The following is a 17,425-nucleotide window of genomic DNA, read 5'->3' as shown; positions in this document are numbered from 1 at the left end:
TAGGGAAAACGCCCTGCTTGTACCTGATCACTACAATGATCCCATCAAAGATGTTGTATGGATTTTTGATGTAGCCAAAAGGACCGTACACAAGGACCTTCAGGAGCATCTCCAGAGCAAAGAGACTTGTGAAGACTATATTGCTGATCTCCAGGGCATTGGTGAGCTCCTCAGGCTGGTGCCAAGAATGAGAAGAGAGGAAAAAATTAAGGAGTTAAACAATACGGGTCTGCTCTCAAGGGCTTTGCAAGTTTAAACCAGGTCTGAATTATGAGAGCATATAAATGTCAGTGTAGCAGCATCACTTACACCCCCGGGTCTAGATGAGTAGGCCTGTGTAAAGGAAAACACCAACAGGGCAGTGTGAGATAAAGTACCCATTATAAATTACATAGTAAATCCACCCTTGACATTGACATTAATTACAGCATCAGTACCCTCGCAGGAGGAGACATTTGTAACACTGTCCAATAGCGAGACTGAGCATTTCCATAACCCACACACCAATTATCCTAGACGGAAGGGGATGTCAGACTGCTCTCTCGCACACCCATCAATTATGGGTCTGCTTTCTTTATTTACTAGGTATTTTACTCTTATATAAAAACTAACACCAAGGCTTCAAAAGTGATTAGTGATTTTGCGTGCTGAAGCTGAGATGGTTAAAGGAACCCAGTTTTTACAAACTCCTGTGGAAATTAGCCCCTCTTCGGTGTCTCAGGTTGGGAACCCAAAATCACTTGACTTGAACTTCTTAAGTATTAACTTATACTTTGTATATAATACTGTGCACATCTCCAGCATGTTTTACCCAAGGACCCCAACATGTTTTACAAGCAGTACTAAAGCCTCAGACTTTTCATTTGAGCTAGGCATAGGCATGTTATAAACACACCACAGAAGGTAAACGGAGGCCCAAAAAAGTTAAGTGACTTCTTTAAGACCAAACCATTAGTCAACGGCAAATCTAGAAACAGAATCTGGGAGCTCTGACTTCCCCCCTCCTGATCCAAGCTCCTGGTAGTTAGGCACAGTATTTAATAACTACAGACACATGCTTCAGTTTAATTGAAATCAAGAGCTCGAGTGATCTGTTGAACAAAGGTTTGAAGACCAAATTTATAAAAGTTGTTGGCATCTACAGGTGCATATAGGCACTTAATGGGATTTATGAAAGATCCTAAACAGACTAGGTGCTTAACGCTCATGGGTTGTCACCAGGAGTCAGGCACCTAATTCACTTGGGCATTTTAAAATCCCTCCATGTGCCGATCTCCATCTTTAGGTACCTAAATACTGTTGCAAAATACTGTTACTGGCCCCAGGTCACAAGTCTGCATGCTGTACGTTAACAAAGAAAAGGCAGCAGCTGGATGACACTGCAGATAGTATTAAGTACGGACACCAATTATGCTGAAGTGACCTTACAGCTCACAAACAAACCAAACGAGAAGAGGAGGATCCTCAAATGACGCAGTAGCTGAATCTGTAACCTAGTCTGCCTATTGCATGCACTCTGGGTAAGAGGATCCCCACTCTTCTGAAACCTCACAACTGGGCACAGCAGGGGTGACTGAAGGACATCACTTGTAGCCTTAGCTCACTATGTGGTCACTTGTGATTGCTTGTATTTCAAAGTACCATATGACTGAAGGGGTTATAAATATGCAGACAGATGAATACACAGACAAAAAACATTTGTGCATTTAATTCTCTTTCATTGGTTCTTATTGCCGAAGTCTCCCAACGTGCTCACTGCATCTCCCCTTCCAGTTCACATTGCCTTTCTCCCTCTTGGTAACATCTGGAGTAACATTTACTCCAAAGACTTGGACCCAAATCATTTTGACATCATCTTGACTTTGCACCGTAGTCTCTACAGACTTGCACTGATGCTGGTGGGAGTTTGTTGTGACAAAGCTAAGTCCTTATCAAGGGATGACAGAAATGGCAGTATCAAAAAAAAGTAGGGAAAAGAACTACCCTATGCACATACGAGATATTGTTTGGGCACTTAAAATACCGCAGCCATGTCAAAGTACTTTTATTTTTGTTCAAGGCATCAAAGGGAACTTAGTCCATGAAAGAGGTCAGCTCTCAGAAAATGCTTATGTTTCAACAGCAGGAGGAGGGGAAGGTCAAATAGTTGAACCTCCTGAAGAGAAACCAGAGGGAAAGAAAACAAAGGGTTATATCAACTCTTGGCTTGACGTGCAGAGATTCATGCCTGTCACTCTCATCAGTGAATAAATCCTGAGCTAGAGTTTGACAAACACTTGACATATAGTCCAAATGACTTCCCTGGCTGATCTCAAGTTAAAATAAAAAAAAATGCTTTAGCTCATGTTATTATGCACACTTCTGGTAGAAAATTATATACAGCCTGCGACACACACGTGCAACGGAATAAATAGGGTGGGAGCTTGTATGTCAAGTCTCACCTCAGGACAAATGCAAATGCTCAAAGTCTACCTTAGTCATGAAAATGCCAACTCGCACATAACCGCGACAGAACAGAAGCAGCCGTTGCGGTTGTGATCCTTACGGGGGTTATATCATCACGGAAAGAAACGCGCTTTTGATGCATTCTCATCCATCATCACCGGTAATTTGTACCCGATCCGCCAAATTGCACCTTCACTGACACCTGTGCAACCCTCTCAGCTCAAGAAACAACTACAGGACAGCTGTGAAATGGGACTGCTGGCATATAACTAAGGGGACGTGATGACCCTGTGGTTAGAAGGCAGTGAACGGTCTCGAAGCACCAGCTCGAATAGAGCACCGCTCGCCCCTGTCCATTCCTAGAAGATGCAGGAAAATGATTTTTTAAAAGGCGGCCAGGAGAGGAGGTGATTTGAGGCTAATAAAATGATTGATTGATAGCACTTTGCATTCCTCTAGCACCTTCCAGCTGAAGGTCTCAGTACATTTTACAAAACCCTTGGGCATGGGCACCAGCACTAGATACGGGACAGGCAAAGAGAGGTTATGTGACCTGCCACAAGTCAAGCAAGCAGTCAGCAATGGCAGAGTTTGAATCGATGGATTTTCAAAGGAGCTTCAGGGCACTGGGTTCCAGCTCTCACTGGGATGTTTTGGGATTTGGGTTCCTTCCCTTCAGACAGCTTTTTTTATTCCCAGTCTCTGGCCATCCCTCTAGTGAAAGCATGCCGTGCATTAAAGAAATGCATGAAACACACCATTAAAGGCACCTGCTTTAGGCTGCGTGTACTCCCACATGCCCTGGACGCTGGTTCTTTATTTTCAAGTCCCTGGAAAAACTCTAACCCTGGTAAAAAGAGAAATAAGTTCAGGGACCTGTCAGTGGGAATCAGCCCGTCTCCTCACTCGCTGCCAGAAGGGCCGGAAAGCACTGCTAATAATCATCACCCTCAGCTCAGAAGGGCTTCACCTGACAGATGCTGTTGTAAATCATCTTGGGGGAAAAAAAACAACATCCTGAGATAACCAAAGTCTGTAATTGGTGTCACTGCTTTGGCTGGGGTTCAAGCTGCAGGAAAAGTAATTTCAGTGCCAAGGAGATGGGCTGGTACAGCGGGGAATTTGGGTGGCTCACACTGTTTACCTAGCAAGCAAGACATGGTAAGAGAAGATTTGAACATAACCTGCTGCTTGCATTGCAAAGAGCAGAGATGTCACCTGCACTGCTCATTAGAGGGCTTCGCGGCTCCTCTAACCACAGGCACCGGCAGACCGTGGGGTGGAGGGACTCCATCGGCTGGGCCACGCAGGGGGCTGCTCTGAGCTCAGCATCCATCATACTGGCATCTGCGCTACGGCAGAGGGTTTATCCCTTGCTCTCATCAAACAGCGCCTCAGGAAAAATAAAATCCATCCTAATTTCGCCTCCTCTGAAACCCCTCAGGCCAACACAGTTAATGAACAGAACGGGCTCTGCATCCTGGGGGAAGCGAAAACCATTTTTCTCTGTCCACGGCACAGGTGCAGTGTTAGGGAAGGATCACCTCACCTGGCATTGCTGGGGAGTCAGGTGCCACGGTTGTAACCCACTGATTCACGGGTGTGTGATATGCATTCCCCTCTCTGCCCACCCTACGGAGGGCACGGGCCTGTAACCGCTCCTGGCTACAGAGCCCAATTCATTAATTCTTGCTGTAGACACTCCTGGAGTCCCCTGGTGTGTCAGCCAAGAGTGGCGGCTACACAATTACCTGCCATCAGGCTACAGCATCCTCTAGGGACTCGGGCAGAGCATCCCAACTTTTCTGTTGATCTTTGCCACTGAATTAGTCTCTGCCCTGGGGCAAACTATTCTGCCTCATTCCTTCAATTCTGTACAGTGGTGAAATGCACTCGCAGGCGTGTCGGAGTGCCTTCTAGTGCGTTGCACAGCGATGCCTCATCTCTTTTCTTTTTCTTTTATTGTAAATGAACTTCAGTTTCAAGACAAAAGGTCATTGTGAACCACCAGGCTGACATTTTTGCTCAGCAAAAAGTTGAGCTGGGCCATTTCAACAATAGCAAAAGAGGTGTGCGAGAATTTGTCAAAACAAGAAGCGCCCCGAATGTGATCCTGTCTCGAGAATATCTCAGTTTTTTCTGACAAATCAGTGCTTTCTGACAAAAGAAAAATAAATAAATAAAAGAGGTCCCTGAAACAAAAAAAAATTTAAAAAAATGCTCCACCAGCTCTAGTCATCACATACGTGGGAGAATCAAAGATGCCTGACAAAGCCCCAATCCCTTGGGTACGTTGCCAAGTGTGAAAGAAAATCATGCCTCCAAAAATCAAGCTGTTTTTTCCCACGCACTGTCATAAACAAGGGAGTTTGTTTCGCATATTCGGAGAGGGCACGCTCGGAAACGGAATTTGGTGAGGATTTGGAAAGTACAATATTTATATGGTTTATTACAAATGAAATGTAGCTCTTGATGCAAAACACGAGGCTCACTTGCAGCATAACGCTTCCTGCCCACCAATTTGATGCTAGTACATCTGTCATAGATTACAATTCTCCACTAACATAAGATTCTGCTAATTCTCTCATCAGTGGCAACAGTGACTAATTAAGAGGAAAACTCCCTTTGATTAAAACAAGTAGTAGAAAAAAGCAAAAAGGACCTCAACATGATTCAGATGGGAAAAGATGCAATGCTAAGGACCCAATCTTAGAGGAGCCTTTGGAAAATACTAAACTGTTTTCTGCTGGACATGCACGCGTGTTGCCCTGGATAAATCATTTCCTGTGAACTGGGTGGCTGTTTGTAATGCCGTCCATTTGGTGAAGGACCCAGCAGTATGTTGACAAGCTCTGGCTCCATGTCCAATGTGAATGGGCAGCACGGTGTCTCAAGCACTGCCCAGCAGATTAACGTGCAGGTTTTCAAGCTTCCTGGAGAAGAAAAGCTCCAAGAGCGCCAATGAGCACTTACTGGGTTGTCAGGAAGCGAACCAGTCACAGGATCAAGTGTGGCGGTGAGGAAATTTGCAGGAGATACGGCCCGAGCTCTGCTTATTGATTTCCAACAGTGCGTGTTGGTGTGAATCACAGCAGAGCAAAGTAACAAGGGCATCTGGAGAAACACAGAGAAGCTGGAGCCAGGATTTCCCAGGCTTAGACTGAGTCATTCAGAGCATTCATCTGGTTTAAAGAAGTCTTCTTCCTGTGTGAGACACCCTCTCGGGGTCCGCCTAGTTACTGCCAGTCCAAAGTGAGACCTACCGGAGAGAGGGCAGAGTGTTCTTGCAAAGTATGGCCCGGGCCGGACACAAGTGTGGGCGAACCGGGCAGCTGCCCAGGGCCCAGACACTAAAAAGTCTGTATCTACATCTGAATCGGAACCCTCTGAATTGATTTGGAAAGATTTGGAAAGATTCGGAGATTTGGATGTAGACACAGCTATCAAGCCCAGGGGACTTGATACTAAAAAGTCTCCCGGGGCTGCCAGGAGTCTAGGTACGGTGCTGAGTATGGCAGAGGGTAGGTGTATGCACAGCAATGGATTAGTGGCACTGCGCTACTGTTGCAGGAGCTGGGTCTGGGCTGGAGCAAGGAAGCAAGAATAGGCAGGTGAGCACAGGAGTAGACAAAGGTTTGTAACATCTACACATTCAGGTCCAGGCTATAATCTTCCTGGGTTATATGGACAAGCCTCTCCCACACCTGCTCCCTCCCTCTCTCTGTATCCGAGTTCTTCTATCTATAACAAAGTCCTTTTTTGTCCGTTTAGACTTTAAGTTTTCTATGGCAGAGATTGCCTCTTGCTGTGGGTCCAAAACCTGTGACCTGAGCCAGCTGGATTCCTTTTGTGTACGTGTCTGTATGCTATTAGATGGTATCCAACTCTCTTCTCTCAGTCAATCTTGACCTCACTCGTCTGTAGCAGTAGATCCTCTCTCTGCCGGGCTGCAAAGTTCTTGTGTTCGGATGCATTTTCTCTCTCTCTGACAATACTAAACACATTTAAGCAATGATCTGGAGGTCAACCGAGAGAGCCATGCTTGGGGGCTAGAACTGTTTCAGAAATGTTTTTCGGAGAGCGGCAGCTGCTGACCGAAAAGGAAAAGACTCAACGGCAACAACAAATGCAGTACATTTAACATGTTTTTCTAGTCTCACCCAGTAAGCTAGCTCAGCCAGAGGGCTTTGATCACAGAAATGCTCTACCACACTTAGAGGAGGCATGCAAGGCCTTGGATAAGGGTGGAAGGGAATGGAGAGATGGTAACAAAAAGGTTTTTGTTAGCAGGGAGATAAGCTGCACCTGCCCAAGCCACTGCAGACAGCGATCCTTTGGAATTAGGAGGACTCTGCCAGGTTGACCAGAGGCTCTGAAAACTCTTGAACCACTGGAATGAATGGTATGTGGGGCCACCATCCTGCTGTTTATTTGTGAGTCGATTCCTCTGGCACAGGATGAAGCAACGTGCCTTTCTATTAGGGCTGTGTGAAGCTTCGGTCCCCGATTCGATTCGGCCCGATTCGGTGGCTGAATCTCCGAACCCGAATTGAATCAGGGGACCCTTTAATCTCTCTGAATCGAATCGGAACCCTCTGAATTGATATGGAAAGATTTGGAAAGATTCAGAGATTCGGATGTAGACACAGCTTTAAATGTTTTTTCTATATACCTCAAGGTACCAGGCAGCTCGTGAATGCTGCGATGCTGGGGCGCATGGAGCATCCCATAGGAGCGCAGGGGGCTACCCAGTGCACTCGGCAGCAGACCCGGAGCTGGACCAGAAGCACTCCCGGTCCACTTCCAGGTCCACTGGGGAGCGTGCAGGGGGCCCCCCTGGCTTGGCGACTGGTGCCTCCTGGGTCTAGGGGGTCACCCGGGGTTCCCCCGCAGCCAACTGCCGAGCTGGGGAGAGGGCACGGGGGGCCAGTGTGCTCCCCGGCAGACCCGCGAATGGACCAGAAGTACTTCCGGTCCACTTCTGGGTTTGCCACTGACCACGTGGAGGGCCCCCCTGCACTCCTGTAGGACGCTCCATGCGCCCCAGCATCGCAGCGATCACGAGCCGTGCCTGCTACCTCAAGGTATGTAGCTTAAGCTTTTAAAGCTGTGTCTATGTCCGAATCGTTGATTCTCCGAATTGGCATTGAATCTTCAGATTCGGATTCAGCCGAATCGAATCAGGCACAGTGATCTGAATCAACTAATCGAATCACTGTCCCCGATTCGGGTCAAATCTGAATCCATATTGAATAGGGCCCGTTGCACGCAGCCTGGCTTTCTATCATGGTTGCTCCAAACCCTACATCTTAATGGCTTTCTTTCTTATCACCTGGGCTAAACTAAACCTCATCCAAATGCTGAGCTAAGAAACTTATTTTGGGGGCAAAACCAAGTGATTGAATGTTATGGTTTGTGTGTGCAGCTTATCCGTACTGTGACGGTGGGCTTAGGGCAGCGGTTCCCAGCGTGGTGCTTATGGGTACCCTGGATAAAACTTCAAAAGAATACAAAGTAAAGGGAAGCTGCATTTTGAAGTTGTGGATCTAATGCAATTTTAAGTAATGGGTGAAATGATCGGATTGATCTAAATTCTAAACTTTAATATTCATATTGGTGCCCGCTGCTTTTTCTTTTAAATTCGAGTGTGCCCTTGGCAGACATAAATGTTGGGAACCCCTGCCTTACGGTTCCCTGCCCCTCTGACTGAACAGTGCAGAAGATAAAAAGAAGTGGGAAAACACCACTGAAAGCCAGGGCTACAGAATAGAAACCCACGTACACATGGTCTGTTCATGTGAGGCGCTGGGGCACACAAAGAGTTTTATCCAGGGCACCCATAAGCACCACGCTGGGAACCGCTGCCCTAAGCCCACCGTCACAGTACGGATAAGCTGCACACACAAACCATAACATTCAATCACTTGGTATTAATACTTCTTTCCATCTCCTGCATGGCAGCTGGCTGCAGTCCTTCCCATCCCACAGTCTCTTCACCTCATCTGCACATTACACTAAACCTCATCCAAATGCTGAGCTAAGAAACTTCTCACCCCCTTTCCCCTGCCCTCACCTACATTTCCTTTCCACTTTAGCTTACAACAAAGGACACTGCTCTCCAAAAAAAAAATTAAAAAAGAATATTATGTCATTTGTTGCTATCACATTGTTTTCCCTGCTTGGGTGTTATATCCATCCCTCATCCTATATCTGCCTTGCTTAAATAGCAAACTCTTCAGGACAGGGGCTGTCTTCTATCAGATGTATACAATGCCAAGCACAATAGGATTTTGTTCTTGGTTAGCACTTGGGCAGTATTATGACACTTGGTTAACACTTGGGCGGTATTATGACAAACACCATTTTATTTCAGCCCTAAATTACGCAAGGTTTGCAGCCTCTTGAGGGACTCTTGGCTCAGAGAGAGGCAGAGTTCACAAGTCAGATTGTAATGCAATTAATTCCTACAGCTACTTCATATTTCTAGTTTGTCACAGCTAAGGGCAAGGTGAAGGTGGCCAAATTCTTCTGTCTCAAGGTTTTCTTTAACATCCATCACCTTACTGCTCAAGTGCTTATTTCACAGAATCACCAAAAATCATTTGTTTCAGTGTTTCCTTACTTAAAAAAAAGCTACCTGGCTAAGCACCAAGGGACTCCACTGTGGATACATCTGGGGATCAGTGAACTCTCCAGGGAACTTCCTCATCTTTCATTTTGCAAGTGCAAAACGTTGACATGGGAGTGACAGGAATCATGATGTCTCCACTGTATTCCTGAAGTCTAAATCCTACCTCGCCTCCCTTGCAGACATTTGAACAAAAGGCAGAAAATCTCCAAAGCTCTCGTGTTTGTTCTGCTGCCAGTCTAAAGCGAACCCCCCCGAACTTCGCCGCAGCACAGAGCATGGGCAGGGAGAAGCTACCAGGAGGTCCCTTCTGAAATGCAAAATTTGCTTGCTGTGGATCCAGAAGAGGATGAAAAGTTCTCGGCCACGAGAAAGACTGCAGAAAATAAATCTCTTTGAAATCATTACCATGGCAACTAAGGATTCGGAAGGAAAGATCCAACAGAAAAAAAAAAAAAGAACAACCTCAGCTATTCCCCAGGAAACACCAGCAATGTTTTCCTGACTCATCATTTCCAGATTTCTTTTTTTGTTTGTTTCCCAAAGAAAAAACAAGCAACGAGAGACATTAATACGAACATCCTTTTTGCTTTTGGGAGATGCGCTATTCGGTTAAAGAGCTCTCTCCAATATCTGTGACGACACAGATAAAATATAGGCATCGAAGTCAAATCGGAAATAGGATGCAGGACCAAGGGCCCCAGAGTAAAAGAAGAGATCCGTCAGTTAATGGAAAGTGCATCCATGGGTCTGGGTAATGGAAATGACTGTTGATGAGCAGCTTTTCCTTCTTGTCCTATGTCTACCCAGGTATTAATTAGTCTCCCAGCTTCTTTGCTTCCAGTCAATTTGAGCAATAACTGGATGGATGGTGAAGACTTGATGGACCACAGGGCTGACTGAGTGCCTGGTGGACAAGTATCCAAATCATAAGTGATGCTACTACTGTCAGGGCTAGTTGTTTCCCTTGCTGACATCTCAGCAGAGGTGTCAAATCCTGCCTGAGCCCCGAATCCTGTTGGCTCTTGTGCTTTGGGGTGTAGGCACTGGGCAAAGCACTGTGAGCAAAGGCTCCTCTGTAGCTGCCTCTGCTGCACCCCCTCTCTGGCTAGAAAATGGATGTTTAACCTGACAACTGTCAAATTAAGTGAGTTTGATGCTGTGCAGTGATGCTAAAGTCTCTGTCCTACCTAAACACTACATGATCTATATGGAGCGAGTACAGCAAATGCCTGGCCTATTCTCATCTAAACTCATTACATTAACCTGACAAACCAGTGCACCAGAGCCTTCTTGAAACTCGCTCCTTGCTGACACTGCATCTTGTTCTGCCACTGGTATTCAATCAGCAGCTCCACAAACTCAATCTGCTCAGGACAGGGAGACAAAGAGACACTCCCGGCATTGAATTAAAGCGAAACAATTCCCCTTCCTAATGTTTCCAGCCAAGCAAGTATCTGGCTGAAACTGGATGCGGGCTCAGCTCTCTTTTGACAGCTTTCAAAATCATTCACCACCTCTGAATGTCTCCCCCGCTCCATCCCTCCTGACTGTAGCCAGGAGTAACTACCCCGGTCTCAGCACCTTCCCCAGCCACAGCTGGACCCGTGGTGCTTGCCCACTTTTGCTAGCAATGAGGAATTGGGCACCTTAGGCTAGAAGCAACAAAAAGATGCCCAGCTTTATTTTTGGATGAGTTGGTCTCCTCCGATCACCCAACAAGTCTTCTAAATACCCTTGCCTCTTCTCTCGTCGACACGATAGGCTTCATTATTTCCACCGAGCCATTGCGTGTCTGCAGAGTCCTGAAACAGCTTCACAACGGTTTAGGCAGCTTTTGGCTCTGCGTCTGCAGAGCTCCTGCCCATCCGCAAAAGGGTTTAGGCAGACTTCAGAAGCTCGACGGGGCTCTGGCCATCCTCAGAAACCCTTCTATTCCCTCCAGTAAATATAACTCCTCTTAGCTACAGATGGTCTTGCTATTTTATAAATAGAAACTCAAACCGCACGTATTTTCAGCAATGACATTCATTGTCTTTGAGGCTCCATGAAAGGAAATGAGCTTTAGCTATTGTTATGGGGCTGACCGCTCTAACCTGAGTTGTGCTTAATCAGAACCTGATACACTCGCATTCTTTCTTAGTGACCCTTTTGAAAAACTGCCTCAAAACAAAAAGTTCCTCCCATGGAAAATTGCTCAGGAAGAAGCAGGCTTGCAAGGGGGATCTTTGGTTTTGAGTGGCCTCACCCCCTTCACTTTTTATCCTTCTCCTGATACCAAGCTAGGCATTGCATTGCGCAAGCTGATAGCAGGCACTTTTAGGAGAGTCTGGACTGTATCGACAGTTAAGTCTGCCTCCACCATCCCTGATTCCACCCTCCAACCCACCATGGTTATCTGAGTGTCCACATGTCCCCAGTGTAGGGGCAATGCAATCTTCCTGAAGTTCAGGATCAGGAGCCAGTTACAAAGAGGAACTAATGTAGCTAAGCCCAGTTGCATCCTATTAACATTCAAGAAACTAAGATTTTGCTATAGTGTGAACTGATCCTGCAATCACTATGGCTCAGGAGCTGATGCCGCAATCAACAGGCTCCTGAAACCATTAGCAAAATGGTTACCACTCCAGGGCCTGAAGTAAACCATCCAGACAAAAGGAGCTGCCAATTGTCACATTCCCTAGCCTCTTCCATATAGTCTTCTCCCTTCTACTTATGAGCTTACCTTCATAACCTCACACCCCATTTGCGGGGAAAGGAAGGTTCCTTCCCAGGTTTAAGGGGTGTAAGTTGTAGCCGTGTTGGTCTAAGGTCATAGGCAGGCAAGGTTCTTTGGGTGAATCTGGTATCTTGTATTAGACCAACTCAAATAGCTAGGAAAATTCTTCTTAGCAAGCATTAGGGCACAAACACCCTTCGTCAGGCTGAGGAAGCGTCTGCAGATGGACGGTGCTCTTCCTGGATAGAGTGATAAAGCAGCTAGAGGCCAGTACGTATGCAAGAAAGCTAGTCAATTAAAATGGAAATTCATCTGACCCCCCAGCTAAACCTCCTGCTTTTAACCAACTATTCTCATTCCCTTCCCTGCTACCCTCCTGCCACCCATCCTTTGATGACAGCTACATTCATTCCCCCTTCTCCCCTACCTGTCTCTCACCCATTGACCACCTCAATTTCCATTTTAACCGACTGGCTTTCTTGCATACGTACTGGCTTCTGGCTGCTTTACCACTCCACCCAGGAGACCATCTGCAGTTGCTTCCTCAGTCTGATGAAGGGTGTGTGTGCCCGAAAGCTTGCTAAGAAGAATTTTCCCAACTATGTGAGTTGGTCCAATGAAAGATATCAGATTTACCCAATGAACCTTGTCTGCGTAAAGTCACAAATGGATTTAAAATCAGTGGGGAGCAGGAAGAAGAGTGGATGCCTCACTCTGGTAGAGAAAGAAGACTGGCATGGGAGCAGGAGGTAACCAGCCTGATCCTGCCCTTTGCTGCAAACCCGCACCCGGGGGTGGGGGGTGCTTGTAGCACTGAGTGCTATGGGGATCCTTGCTTGCTGAGCAGCCCCACTGCCAGCCCAGTTAGGGGTCTGCTCTAATCTACCATCTTTTTCAGCCCCTGAAGCAAACCTGAGGGCAGAGAGGCTGTCTAAACCCAACCTTCCCCACTACCCTACAGGCCCCCAGGCTATGCCGTCTAAGCGGCACCTCTTAGGAAGCAGAGCAGAGATCCTCACCTGAACTCTCAATCTCGCTCAGCTGGAGATTTCAGGCTGAATATTATCCTGGAAAATGCAAGAAAAACATGAACTGGCTCATCCCTCTGCCCAAGTTTCGAAGAGCTTAAGCTGAACAAAAGCTACATTTCCACTTGGTCACACCTTGTAAGTACTTGAGATTTAATGCCCTTGATTTCCCGTTAATCTAAACCAAGTTTCGTACTTATCTTGCCATGAATACTTGAGAATATACCAAGGAGGGCGGGGGGAAAAAACAGATTCGCATCTTCTTTGTACAGCTGGTGCACAGCTTTACTGAAATTGGGTCTCTTATGCTGGTAACTCCCTAATGCTGACTGACTTCCACAGGGCAAAAAATTGTAGTTTCCTAACGTCAGCAAAAATGAGGATAATTGGCTCCATCAAGCACCTCTCAGTGAGACAGCCTCTTGAAGGGTCCCGCCGTCTTTCGCCTCAAGGGTCGAGACAGGGGGACAGGCGGATGCAGACTGGGGGGCACCGGGAGAACGATGTCAGATGCAGAAGCCTGGAAGGCAGCAGAGGTGATGCGATGAAGTGTGGGAGTAAGAGGAGGAAAGTACAAAAGAAATAACTACAGGTAAATCCCAAACACCGCTGTCATTAGGCTGCACTTTACAGGCAGCTACATCACCTTCAGTGAAGCAACATCAAGACGTGACAATAAGACGCAATGAAAAGAAAATGGAAAAGCCCCGGACTATCCACAGCTAATTGTGATTTCTCATCCATGCCAGGATTTAGATACAGGGAGTAAGGGTTGAGAGAGCGCATCGCTCTCCCGTTTCATTGAGTCGGGTTCTCAGCGCGGCGCTGTCTGAGCAGAGATAACGCACGGGTGTTAATGGCAGTTGAAACCAGCAGCTGTACAGGACGTGAGCGGATGATGCCTGGGTCTTCTCAGCATCTGAACCAAATTAACAGCATAGGATTGATGCTTTCACCTTCCCAGTCAGAAAAGGAAAAAGCTTTAGCAGAAGCAACAGGCCAAGAAATCTAAGTCACTATCTGCTGGGTGTCCAGAAAAAGGAGCCTCTTGGATTAAAACTTAAAATTAAAATTTTCTTGTTGCATGAGATGATACCTTTTATTAGGCCAACTAAGAAATTGCAAAAAAAAAAAAGACACAAAGGCACTCTCACAGACCCAGAGGAACAGATTTCCACCTTCAGCTTCCTCTGTGCAAAATGTTTATTTGCTACCTATGGGGACTTTTTACTATCTTTAAATTTTCCCTGAGTCTGAGGAAGGGCGTGTGTGGCCGAAAGCTTGCAAAGAAAGATATTTTTTTTTGCAATTTCTTAGCTGGTCTAATAAAAGGTCTCATCTCTGAACCAAGAATTTTGCATTTTTGCAAAATTTTTGCCCCAAATCTAGATAGATTTGGGGCAAAAATCTTTTTGCCCCAGACCAACACGACTACCAAATGCATCCCTGTTGCATAAAGCCTTCTTTAGATTTCAAAATGACCTTCTATCTAGATTTGGGGAAAACCTTCTAGCCAAACCACATTTCTCTTTCACAATGCACTTGGGCTCCCATGCAATGATACGTTTTTGTAGTGTATCCTGAGAAAACTTTGGGAATTGACTGAGTTGAAATAAAAACTAAAAACAAGACTGCACCAGTTCCTCCATGAGGCCATTGATCACCCCAATGTATTAAACACTTGCCTGACCCTGACAGGTCCTGGTCCATAAAAATAATTATTCCTAATAACAAGCAGGGAGCTGGTTTTGAAGTCAGCCATTGTGGTGATTAACAGTTCTGATAGTTTCCATTAGCTTTGATTTGATTCCATTAAACTCCAGCAGCAAACCTTTAATAAGAGTAGTTTCTGATTAAAGACAAGCTAATTAAATGTAGCCCATACAAATCTATAGGGCACTTCAGATTCCCACAATCTGCATGGCCTATGCAGCTGCACTGCTGAAAGATTAAGCTGATACTACAGATTCAAGCACTGTGTTGGGCAAAGACAACAGGCTGTGAAGAAGGAAAAGCTGTAAAATGCTGCCAAAGCTGTGATCACTTGGCTAAGAACAGCTGGCCTGGGGCTGCCGAGATGTGTAATGAAGTTGAATAGAAAAACAGGAGATACACCAAGGCAGGGATGGGGAATCTCTCTACAAAGCAAGGTGGAGGGATGAAGAATGGACTTCCCTGCCCAGTGGATGTGACTCCTAATGGTATCATGGGAGACTTATCTGAGAAGAGCCTTGATAAAAGGCCCGAGTTCAGAAAAGCATTTCAGCATGTCCCATTGACTTAAGTGGGATTTAACACACATGCTTGAGTGCTTTCCTGACCTTGAATTAGGACCTGATGGATGAGAGTCACAGAGCCCTCAGGAGGGAGTCACTGAATTAGAACCAGGCTGAGACCGACACAAAGGTGAGTCTGGTATCAAAGCGCAGGTCCCTGTTGACTTCAGTAGCGTTTAGGGCTGCTTTATGCCAGCTACTGATGTGCTATATTCAGACTATCCTTTGCTTCCAGGGGCATGTGCTAAACTTAAAGGGAAACCCACCTACTAAAAGGAATCCATGACACAGAGCTAATAGCTTGTGCAGAGATCATGGGGAATTCCCGGACACCATTTTCATCACTGGATAAAATTCAAGAAGAAGTAGAAGAGGCTGCTTCCTTTATGTATATACCAAAAAGCCTACTGACCCCAAAGCCCTGACATTAATTCAGTAATGTAAGAGAATCTGGAATTAAGGCTCCCTTAATTCACCCAGTTTGGCTTGGCAGGGGGCAGAGAAGATATGTGGTGCTGACACAAGTCGCTATGAGCCGGAGAGAACACAGTACCATTCATACAAGTTACCATGCAATTACTATAAGGCACAGACAAAATCAGTGCGAATCAGACAAGGGGTGACCCAGCTCAAATGATACCAAGAATGTAGCAGGACCTCCGCTAACGGGCACGTGAGGGTTGTGACACCATCCTGAGATCCTTATACTGACATGGAAAGGTCTTATTTTGGCTTCTGTGGCTGTTCAAAGAGCAGCCCCAATATACCCAAGCAATCTCCTTTTACCCTACCGAGTACCAGGTCAGAGGATTACTTGACTTGCCTCAAACTGGTGGGAGTAAAAGACTGAGTTAACTTTGAAAAGCCCCTGGACTAAGGTCTGGACTCCTGCTGCTGGGCCTGACCCTGAAAGTCTTGCTGCTGGAGTCCTTGGCTGACACCCCGAAACACATCTGCATCCCTCAGCCTTTTCCCTTGCTTTCCTGGAGTTCTGTAATTAGCTTAGATTTCATAGACTTCATAGACGTTAGGGCTGGAAGGGACCTCGTGAGATCACTGGATCCAGCCTCCTGCCCATGGGGCAGAAAGTCAGCTGGGGTCAGATGACCCCAGCAGGGTGAGCATCCAGGCAGATGGATATCATCTTAGCAGCATCTTTTCATGCTTGGGAGCACCGACATACTAGCCCATCCATTGGCCAGCAGCTCAGTGTTCCCCGCATCACTTTCCTCTCCCATTCTGAAGACAGCACCAGGAGCAGGGCTGAGCTGCATCAATCCCCCCCCCCCCCCTTTACTTCATTCAGGCTACAGCAGAAAACCCTAAATGATATGAAAACCAGATCTATTTGGGCCTAACACTATCCCTGCAGCGGTTCCTCCAATGCTACAAAGTTATCTCAAGCTGCTGCTAGTCCCCAGATATTGAACATCACAGATCTCTGAAGATGTCTCACTCCATGACGTTGACTGGGGAGGTCTCGATTTTCTCTGCTCTCTGCTGTTGACGTAAACAGACCCCTTGATCCACTTTGCCACCTAGTTTTCCTTAGAAACTTTGGCGCAGATGGTTGAAATTTTCATGCCGCAGTGGTTATTAGATCGTAACATTACCAGTGACGACTTTACATCATTTGTATAGTAACATACTCAGGGCCCCTGCAGCTTGATGCGCTAAGAATTAAGCTATAGATACTAAAAAAGGCTTAAGCAGTTCTTGAAAAGGTTACCTTGCCTTCTGCAGACTGAGTGCACATCAGCTGGCTCTCACGTTGTGAATTCATATAATATATTGCTAGAGACAATAATATCCCATTTGGAATTTTCCTGTTTATGGTGCTATCAAATGTTGCCTTTTCCCCACTTCTAGCAAAATCACCCACCCCATAGTCTCTATCTCAGTGGTTCTTAACCTTTTTAGACTCATGGCACTCTTCAGAAAATGTCAGCTCTTAGTTTTCTTCCATGTTTTGACCATGGAAAAATGATAGATCCATTTTTATTGTTGCAAAGAACTTGAAGGAATTAACAAAGACTGTTTATGGGCCTGAACCAAAACCTTTCTTCCTCCTCCGGGCACACCTGCTCCCGAATACAGTCTGGATCCAAAACCCAACTTTGCAGCAAACCTCTCTGTATACAATGGAGCTGGACTCACTGCGAGGATCTGAACAAACCAGACCTGTCTCAAGTTTGCTATGTAAAACCCAGCGAAGACTGCAGCTCAAATCCAAGAGCTACTGAACTACGCAAAGGTATGGTTTACAGTTCGCACCAAATGAGCCCAGACAAATGGAACCGCCAGGCAGTTCAAAGCAAATCAGACCGAA

The 17,425-nt window shown here is 46.1% G+C and overlaps 1 protein-coding gene across 1 annotated transcript in view; it reads right to left on the bottom strand.

Moving 5' to 3' along the window:
- Positions 1-17,425, bottom strand: part of LOC102382057 (canalicular multispecific organic anion transporter 2) — a 361,044-nt gene that overhangs the window by 169,810 nt on the left and 173,809 nt on the right. Inside the window, exon 11 of the mRNA XM_014518064.2 lies at positions 24-175. Coding sequence (XP_014373550.1) covers positions 24-175 — 152 coding nt within the window. The remainder of the gene's footprint in view (positions 1-23; positions 176-17,425) is intronic.

Source organism: Alligator sinensis, unplaced genomic scaffold (assembly GCF_000455745.1).
Source record: "Alligator sinensis unplaced genomic scaffold, ASM45574v1 scaffold876_1, whole genome shotgun sequence".
NCBI classification, from domain to species: Eukaryota; Metazoa; Chordata; order Crocodylia; family Alligatoridae; genus Alligator; species Alligator sinensis.
Note: the sequence above shows the minus strand (reverse complement) of the source record. Positions and strands in the feature narration are given on the sequence as shown.